The sequence below is a fragment of the Borostomias antarcticus genome, assembly GCF_949987555.1.
Source record: "Borostomias antarcticus genome assembly, chromosome: 10".
Taxonomy (NCBI): domain Eukaryota; kingdom Metazoa; phylum Chordata; class Actinopteri; order Stomiiformes; family Stomiidae; genus Borostomias; species Borostomias antarcticus.
This window is the reverse complement of record NC_140243.1, coordinates 17,400,254-17,410,253: the sequence shown is the minus strand read 5'-3', so window position 1 is coordinate 17,410,253 and position 10,000 is coordinate 17,400,254. Positions and strand designations below refer to the sequence as shown.

At 47.7% G+C, this 10,000-nt stretch overlaps 1 protein-coding gene across 2 annotated transcripts in view; it reads right to left on the bottom strand.

The window, feature by feature from the left end:
- LOC311314648 (mannosyl-oligosaccharide 1,2-alpha-mannosidase IA) overlaps positions 1-10,000 on the bottom strand; it is a 168,318-nt gene that overhangs the window by 6,805 nt on the left and 151,513 nt on the right. The window contains exons 6-9 of one of the 2 annotated variants that reach the window (XM_084445079.1): positions 7,754-7,881; positions 7,270-7,363; positions 5,761-5,876; positions 3,058-3,277 (exon numbers count right to left, since the gene is read on the bottom strand). In XM_084445079.1, coding sequence (XP_084301205.1) covers positions 3,058-3,277; positions 5,761-5,876; positions 7,270-7,363; positions 7,754-7,881 — 558 coding nt within the window. The remainder of the gene's footprint in view (positions 1-3,057; positions 3,278-5,760; positions 5,877-7,269; positions 7,364-7,753; positions 7,882-10,000) is intronic. The other variant, XM_084445080.1, reaches the window with a different exon arrangement.

Here is a 10,000-nt window from a genome sequence, read left to right as displayed (position 1 = left end):
GGGTTCAGCCGGTTCGTTGTGGCTGTTCTTGGCGCGCGCTGTTGTGTGTTTGTGCGTGTGCATGTGTGTGTGTGTGTGTGTGTGTGTGTTGAGGGTAATGAACATTCAGAGAGATAATGGAGACTACGGACCGGAGCGCAGCAGCGACATGGCGCATTTGTTTTGACCCTGGGTGAATGAGATCACGCAAGACGCCTAGCTCGCGGCCTAAACGTCCACACCATTACCATTTCCTGTTCTCCGTCAAGCTGTGGGGATATCAATACGTTCGTTTGGAACGCTTCAGCTAATTTCCGACGGACCATATCGCTGATAGATAATCTGTGGCATTGACATCATCGTTAATCCTCAGTACAGCTACTGTAATAAGGTAAGTCAGCATCCGTCCACACCGATTGGCTGTTACTCTCTCCGTCTCTCTCTCTGGGGCTGTCCTGCGGTGAAATTGGCTGCCGTCGTGATGGAAACTATTACTTCACACATGCTATAGTGGGGAATGAAGGTAGGTTAGGTACGGATGAAGGCCAGATTTTATTTATTTTTTACAGCATAGCGAACATCAATCTGAGGGCAGCTGACAGCTGGGGCAGTGCAGGAGACGTTTCACCGAACATCAATCTGAGGGCAGCTGACAGCTGGGGCAGTGCAGGAGACATTTCACCGACTACTCAAACTTTCTTACCTCTTCACTTTTTTTTTTTTTTTTTGATTGAAAATACATCTACGATTCACTCAGTCAGCTTCAAGTTCCCACAACTCCCTCTACAACAGCAACACACACCAGTAGGGATAGAAGACCTCTCTCTCTCTCTCTCTCATCTCGTCTTGTTCATCCCTGTCCTCGAACACGTTTGTTGTTTGAGCCTGTTGCGGTGATGACGTGGCCCCGGAGAGGAGTGCCAGAAGGAGCGAGCCCTGATTCTCGGTATTAAAGATGCAGCTGAGCGTGAACCACTGAACGGCACGGAGCCGAGCAAATCACTTCTCCCCCCAAAGGCCTCCGATGCAACAGCCGCCAAGAGCCTCCCAGTGAAATATTCAGTGTCCTCTAAGTCGTCTAATGAGAAGAAAAACCTGTGGCTGATGGAAATTTAAAAAAGAAAAAAAGAATTAGATTTTTTTTTTTTCTTTAATATGAAAAACAAACTTGTGACGCCTTTTGAGCGGCAGATCAAAAGTATTCTAAGTACAGTATATCAAGAAAGCTGTTTGGGATGAGTCACAGTACCACAGAAAGCCAGGGAGACTTCCTTCCGAGGGTGAATCCAGCTCGCCCTGTGGTGAAATAAATATTTAAATTTTGCTGTGAAAATTACCCTCCCGTAAACCTCGCAGCCAAAGACGGATGATGAGAGCGAGATCAAACACGGTTTTTCTTAAAAATGTAAACTAGACTGATCTCTCTTTCTCCCTCTGCGTCCGCGATGCTCACACAGGCAGTGTGTGAAATGTATTCAAGACTTCAGCAATTTGCTCTCTTTTGATATCTCCATGTTGAGCTGCGAGCCATTTTGTCTGTGGTGGTGTCTGTGGAGATGGCTTTGTTTACCGTGTGAGTGAGGGAAAGGACGCTGGCTGATTACTGATACCAAAAGAGCTGCTAGGACAGTGCCAGCGCTCGCCCAAGTCCGAGAAGATTTGAAGGAATAATTGAGGAGAACGTTTTATCACACATCAGGGAGACATCCCACTCTTCTGTTCCACCCGAAGCCTTACATCTGCTCTTTGAGGTGCAGCCACTGGAAAGTACAGGTACTTTCTGGTTTATCCTCAGGGGATTCAACCCGCCTGCAGCCTTTTCATTCCCTCGCATTAGCTCAGCTCTATTTCTTATTGTTGACATCACCTAATCCCCTCGTTTACCATAATGCATTTCATGTTGTCTGGCAGTGCTAAAGCATGTAATTTCTGCACAAAAGGTTGGAATGCATATTTTCAGAATAGTGGAGATATGGAAACTGCATGGGAATGGATTACAGCACTTCATCGTTTCGGTGACGGACACACCTTAGACTCAATAAATAAAATGGACCTCAATTTAACAGTGTCAAATATCTAGGAATAGATGCTTTGGGCTTTCAATCCTTTAGCTGTCCCTCTCAACTGTTCAATCAAATACGTAGACAAGTAACGATGTTTGCGGTTTGCACTTTACCCCGTATTGTAGGTCATGGTTAGTACGGAAGAGCATTAGGGCCACAGTTTTTTTTTACGCTTCTGAGTTTAAAGTCAGAATTTCTGAGAAAAAAGTCAGAAATAACTTCTGAGAAAAAAGTCAGAATTTCTGACTTTAAACTCAGAAGCTTAAAAAAAAACCTCAGTTGTTGGCCATAATGCTCTTCCGTATGGTTAGCCTGGTAAACCACACTCATTGCAAATCTTTTGGGGGGAACGTTTCGTTGCTGGACTTTCAGCCGTACAAAGCCATTTGAGTTTTCCCAGAAAATGGGGCACCAATAAGGAGACATTTTAACTGCTGTTAAGCCGTAATGGCAGCTCCCGAAGCAACAAGCGGTAATGTTAACATTAGAGGAATAAACAGCCATAAGTGAAGTTATTGCAGAAATAGACGCAATAATAACAATTAAAGAAGAACAAGAGTCCATTGCTCCCAATGAGCAGGCAAGCGCCTTGCATGGCAGCTGCCGCCATTGGTGTGTGAATGGCGCTCCGGGCCAGTGTAACAACTGGATGGGGAGCGCGTTACAAATGCAGTACCTATACCTATACCTAAGAGTATGCACTAGAGGAGTTTCTCAGCGGAAAAGACGTTTTCGCCGTTCTTCCGACTGGATTTGGCAAAAGTTTGATCTTATGTTTGGTTATTCTGATTGGGTGAAGGAGTTTGTCTGTCAAGGCAAGGACTCCCGCCCATTCAAATTCCTCTGGGCGGGTGAAAGTTCAGACTCATAGTGAAAACGTCAACACATTTTCACGACAAGTCTGGTTTCCCAGGCTAGGTCACGGTGGGGTCTAATACATTTGACGGGCACACCTGAACAATTTCAAGCATTTTCAAACAGAACGATTTCCCGGCCCGCAGTGTACACCCCTCACCTGAGCGGCTGTAGCTCTCGTGGCAGGTGTGTGTGATTTCGGCCGCCAGGTCCAGGTAGTGCTGTCTCTTCTGCGGAGCTCCATCGTCCGCTCCGATGCCCACCATGCCCCCAGAGAAGCAGGCCAGGTGCCCCATCTTGTGGTCCAGGATGCCCCCGCGCCACTCGGCCATGTACGTCAGCCCCCCGGGAGACTTCTGCACCAGGTTGGCCTCGATAGCCTGCAGGGTAGGGGGTCAAACCCAGTTGAGTGTTGCACAAAGCAGCTTGATGCAACAGTGATTGAGCTAGCTAGATAGTTAAAAGGTCGTTTAAATTAGCACACAATTATATTGTCGCTGGACTGATCTAAGATACATATTTGCCTTCCCTACCAAAATGTTTTTCTAGTCTCTAACAAAATGTCTCTCTTCCAAAATGGCTCTCTCCCAACATGTCTCTCTACCAGAATGTCTACTCAGAGCTTGAAGAGGTTGCTGACATTCAACACTGTGATTGAGGTACACTCACAGAACAATTGAGGCGCAGTCTGATGTTTTAGTATAGTTCTGTCTAGAGTTTGAAAACAATTGTAATTGGAATGCACTTATATAGCACTTTTCCACCTTAATGGCACTCAAAGCGCTTTACAATGGCCTCTCATTCATCCATTCTCACACCAGTGGCGGTTGCTGCCATGCAAGGTGCTAACCTGCTCATTGGGAGCAATTTGGTGTTAGGTGTCTTGCTCAAGGATACTTCGACATGCGAACAGTCGGAGCTGGGATTCGAACCGCTGACCCTTCGATCATTGAACGACCCGCTCTACCAACTGAGCTACAGCCGCCCCATGGAAGGCACCTACATTGAGAACGTCTTGCACAGGTTCTCTTTTCTATATGTTTTTTGAGAGGCGTATGTTTTGTAGGCAACCTCGGCATGTAGTGCGTAAGAACAACATGCCCATGTCGGTGTGTGCTTCTGCATCTGTGTATGAAGTGATTTATGTATAGTGTGACACATGCTCTGCTTTGCGGTGAATTGAAGTCAAGCCTCATTGAGATTATATTCTATCAAGAGCGAGAGAGTTATATATCTGCTGGAGACAAATGGAGAGAGAGAGAGAGAGAGAGAGAGAGAGAGAGAGAGATAAAGAGAGAAAGAAAGAAAGAAAGAAAGAAAGAAAGAAAGAAAGAAAGAAAGAAAGAAAGAAAGAAAGAAAGAAAGAAAGAAAGAAAGAAAGAAAGAAAGAGAGAAAGGGGGGTGTGTGTATGTGAGAGAGAGAGAGGGGAGGAGCATGGTAGACTTTTGCTTTGCATTCCGGGGTGTACTGAATCCCATTTAAAAGGGAAAAGAGAGTTGGGTATTGCAGGAACTAATGACTCATCCCTTCTCTTCCTCCTCTCCTCCGCTGTCTCTTCTCTTGCTCTCTCTATCTTAGTCCACTAGGGAGGGCGGCGATGTGTCTGAATATGTGAGCGCTATTGACAACACCGTCACCTGAAACCGCTGATGCGTCTATGGACGCGCTCATGAATACCAGTTCCACTCGCACGGCGCCAGCAGGGAATCTACCTCTGCCTCCCTTCTCAGTCTGAGAATCAAGTGAACATTCAAACAAGATACCCCCCCCCCCCGTCGGTTTGGAGCTCTCTCTCTGGGTCGTCGCCGAACCCCCGCCCCCCCCCCCCCCCCTCCGCCGGCGCTTCCGGTCGTCCCGATCCTCCGTGCGTCTCACTAGCTTGCTGGCGCTTTCCGCGCCCGCGTCTTTCGTTAGCGCGGGACGCCCTCGTGATCGCCGTCTGCGCGTTGGCCCCCGCAGTGCCAGCTGGGTGACCGGGACGCTCCGGGTGTCTCTGGGAGTGAACAGCCAAACCCTTGGTTTCAGCTGACGACCCAAAATATCCTTAAATTGGCCTAATACATTGATTGAACGCAGCCAGTGCACTGCAGAAGAGAATATACTCTATATTCTTACACCAAAGGAAACAACTGAAGGAAAACAAACCCATGGACGAATGCCAAGGAATATCCTCTGTGATGTTCCCTGAGGGCGGAGACAGGCACGCTTCCTTACTGTACTGTAGGCGTCGTCTCCTGTAATGTACTGTAAGTGTCGGTGTCTCCAGTAACCGCAGCTTGAAAATAACTGAAAACGTCAGCCATCTTAACACAGCGTCTTAATTAGCTACCTGCCTTTATTGGAATACTAATGAATATGAACAGCCCGGCTGCTCTCTGCCGATCAACCCCCTGAGATCTCTGTGCAGGCTGGTGTGGCATTATGTGAGAGTGGAGGGCTTCTTTGCCCTTCTCATGACTGCAGTAACAGAAGCCCACAGGAGAGAGAGTGTCTGGATGACTCTGGCCTGACCCACTGATGAGCAAATTATAGGGTCTACATGGTCTACATGTAAGGGTATCTGCAGCAAGGAATTAATTATCAGCTGAGGGAATAGGTACTGTAGGTGTGTGTATGTGTGTGTGTGTGTGTGTGTGTGTGTGTGTGTGTGTGTGCGTGTGTGCGCGCGCGCGCGCGTGTGTGTGTGCACCTTGTGTAGAGGCTTTTAATAACACCAGGTTTGGTCAGTGTACGGAGTGTGTGTTATTTAATAACAGGTTTGGTCAGTGTACTGAATGTGTTATTGAATATCTGTATGGGTACCGTGCTGCAAGATTTCCCATGAAAAACGCTGTGTCTGTGTGGAACCTCAGTGCCCCGTACCTCCAGAGCAGAGTAATACATCTTCTTCGCCTCGTCATCCTTCTTGTCTGACATCAAGTATGATTTGATCAGATACTCGTAGAAGCTATCCCCCAGGCCGCCGATGGAAACGTGATCTGGGAGAGAAGTGGTCTCACATTATTACGCAGTTTGCCCCCCGTCCCCCCCACACACAAAACATATTATTCTGCAGTCTCGGAGGTGACTGTGTTTAAATAAATCCAATAACTCAAACAGAATCTAAATTCATAGACAGTCGAGAGTGCATTCCCCCTCCCCCTGTGTGTTACGGGGCTGAATAGTTCTCACTCTGAGGGTTCCCTGGTACAAAAGTGTTGACTTTACTCAACTGGGCCTCCATGTGCTTTCCCAGCTGTGTCGTCTCCGGGTTAGTAGGGAAATGAGGGAAGCTTTGTGAAGCTACTTTATTCACGGCCCGCTGTCTGAAAACACAGTGAACTTTCAATTTGTTTAATATTGGGTTAATAATAATACTACTAATATTACTCTGCACTGCAAATTGTTCTGTGCTTGCCAAGATAAAAAATCTTAAATTTGGAAACATGAGATGAATTGTCTTGTTTTAAAAGTTATTTACTAGTTTCTATCTTATTTCTAGACTCGAACCAGCTTATTTTAAGAAATTATATTCCTGCATGGACAGATAATTTCACTAGCATTAAGTCATTTCTCCTCAAATTCAGTCATTATTTCTTGTATTTTAACTGATGTTTTTTTTAGATTGGGGAAACATGAGCCCAGTGGGCTGTTCATTTCCCACTCGTTTCCGTTGGCGCCCGCGACCTTGGGAAGTGTCGCTGTCCAATCAGAGGCATGGGCGGGAAGCTGATATCCGAACGCCGGCGCTCGCTCATTCGCTCGCTCTCCACCTCCCCCGCCCTCCCACGGACGCACACTCGTACACGCTGTGCAAGGTTACCATACAGGTACCGCTGATAAAAACAGGCCGAGTTTTGAACAGAAACCCCCCCCCACCCCCCCTGGCCCCTTCTCCTCTCCTTATCTACTGCTTCATTACCTGTTCACTCGCAACAACAATTAGCTCTGTAATCTCCCAATTAAGTTCCCATAAACGCTGTCTCTTTTCTCCTTCTTTAAGTTCAATCGGAAAGATTTCAATTTGGTGGGGGTAATTGGATTCATTATCATTTTAATGACCCTGAGCACGGGGCGTTATATCATGGCTTGAGACCCCGTATTGAAAAAATGAGAAGGGGAGTGGAAAGATGGATGACAAGAACGCTCCAGGGGCTTCTGAACGTGAGGACTCAATGTCCGCAGCCTCCCTGTGTGGAAGTCACAGAGTTGCTTCAGTCGGTTAGAGGGCGATGTCGACTCTACTTGTCGACCCGATAAAATCACAAAATCTACACATCGCTCGGTACGAAGGATTTATCCTCGTTTACGACTCATGAACCGGTCGCTCTACGCCCCCGGGCCGACGCGGCTTGAGTCGTCCACCTCTGGTCAGAAGAGCCCTGTACTCACGCTGGACCCAGTTCCCGCTGACCGGACTCAGGAAGTTGGGGTAGAGGCCGTGGGGCTTCTCAATCTTGTTCAGCAGCTTCCTGATGTTCATGACCTGCGGCGGTGTACAGGGGAGAAAAGAGGACAGCATTGCTGGTGTTATTAACCGCCGATCTGAACTCACTGTTACAGTAACGCTGGGAACATAAGTGATTTGATTGAGATGGGTTTCTAGATTATCTTTCCTTTGTGCTACACTAACAATCAAATGAGGTGGTAAAAGTTGGCATTAAAGTTTAAGGTTATGTTCAATAAAGCCAATAAAAGCACCCGTATAAAATTGATAGGGTTTTATTGCAGTTGTAGTGCTTTGATGAGGTTGGACAGACCTACAGAGCATTGTGAGTAATGTAAGGCAATACAAGTTTATTTGTCTAGCAAGGTAATTCAAAGAGCTTTACATGAGACATTAAAAGCATCATGTACAGTAGTACAGCAGACTGACCTTCTCGGTGTAGACCGGGTTGCCGGAGAGCTCGGTGAGGTGGACGAACTCCAGATGCAGCGTCCCGAACTCGGCTAGGATGCTGCTCCCTGCTGACGCCCACCCCCAGCTCCAACTGGTGCCACTGCAACAGACACGACACCGCGCCAAGTGAGTACCACCGCTAACACACACACACACACAGACATGCTGTGCACATACACACACGCACGCGCACACACACGCACATGCACGCACGCACACACGCGCACATACACACGCACACATACACACATATGCACATACACACACATGCACATGCACACACACACGTCGCACACACAGCTACATACACAATGGAGAACAGGGAGTCAATATCTGTGAATTGACTCACAGCTACCTGAGACCGATCAGCTGATATATCATCGTCAACAGTGCAGCTTGCTAAAATGCTACTGTACAATGGTATCATTACTAAAAGAAGACAGTGTATATTATTGCAAATAATATAACATTTATAAATTAAAAAAATATATTTTTAATAAATTAAAAAACAACCATTCCAGCTCACTTTCAATGAGTCAATAAATAAGAATATTTCCACTTTGGATAGCAACATTCTCCAGTTCTACGGTTTGAAAAAGCAATTTTAAAAGCCTGAGAGGCACAAATTCAGGTGTGATTCCAGCTCTAAGGGTCTGCTACTGTACAGCAACAACAACATCACCATTACAGCCTGGCTTCTAAATCGATGGCCCTTCGGTTGTTCCGCGCTTGTAGTATCAAACTCACACAAATAATGTACTGTAACTGTAGTATATCATCATCTGGACCTACGGGTGCAGCTTCTTCAGAAAGTCTCAAACTAAGTCAGCTGGGCTCTGGGCCATGCTTTGTCCCTACGGCGCTGGTTGAAGCGCCACTGAGTTTGTTTGCAGATGTGAGTGGATGGGAGGCTCACTTCCCACTGTCTGAAACCAGGATCAATACCCTCTCCACAGCTCCGGGGGAGGGAGGGAAAGAGAGAGGGAGAGAGAGAAAGAGAGAGAGAGAGATAGAGGGAGAGAGACAGAGAGAGAGGGAGGGAGAGAGGGAGGCAGAGAGAGAGAGAGAGGGAGAGAGAGAGAGAGGGAGAGAGAGCTCCCGGTTCACTTCAGTCTCCCGAACAAGCGTAACGCAGGCCCCCCGGGGTCAGCCGGGGTCACCGGCCCGCTACGGCGGCCACGCCTCTCAGCCTTGCATCCTAAGTCACGGCGTCCTCTGTGAGGATTACGCGAGCGCTTCCCGCGGCCGGGCGGGAGCCTATAGGAACGGGGCTCTGAGACTAACACAATCACAGGAGGCGACGCCCGAACGACGCGCTTCTCACGGTCCCGCGTTGGCGGAACTAAAGGACGGCGAGCGAGCCGACGGAATGAGAAACGTTAATGGACTTGTTAGCCGAGCGCTGGGATAGAGAGTAGGGCGTTTAGAGCGGGGAGAGGCAGGAAGACGGATGTTGGTCATGATGAATGCACCCATTAAAAGTTTGGGCTACATCATTAGCTGCGAGAGCTCGCGTCGCGGCTGATTCCCTGGTGTCTTGAGGAGTCGGTCGGAGCAGGGAGAGATGCAGGGGGCTGAGGCTGCCGGAGACATTGGCCGTCTTCCCCTTCTTCCCTCCCACAACAATCCGATTCAAATCAATAACCTTGAAACTTTGAAAGTGATAAATATGCTATCTTGAAGACAGACTGGAAAGTCAATATTGCTTGTTGTGAATGATATGCCCGGGGAATATGTGTACGGCGCACAATTCGGAGATAAGTTATTCTGGCTTCGCTTACTGCACAACAAGTATCACACGCTTTCATGATGATTTTGTTGTTGTTGTGGCACATGGTGTTAAGCGTTCTAACACGTGGGTAGACGTTGAGGGGGCCCGGTAAGTAACATCCGCAAGACACATGCAGCGTGAGAAATTACACGGTCATGCTTAACACCTAGAAGAGGACGTCAACAGTTCCATGACAGCCCATGGGAAACAGATTTGTTGTGTTTCACTGAATTCCTTTAAAGCGTATGAGCGAGCATTTTGACGTCTTGCATGCAAATTCAGCTGTCTCAACTCTCACAGTACGTTTCCTTGGGAACGTGAGTGTACTCCACATTACTCCGCTGCTGGAAGCGTAGCTCCTCCCTTGGCCATCTGCGCCAGGCCCATGTCACTGATCTCGCTGGAATCAGATCTAGACAGCGGTTCATTAAATTTGCCGGCGACCGTCTAAC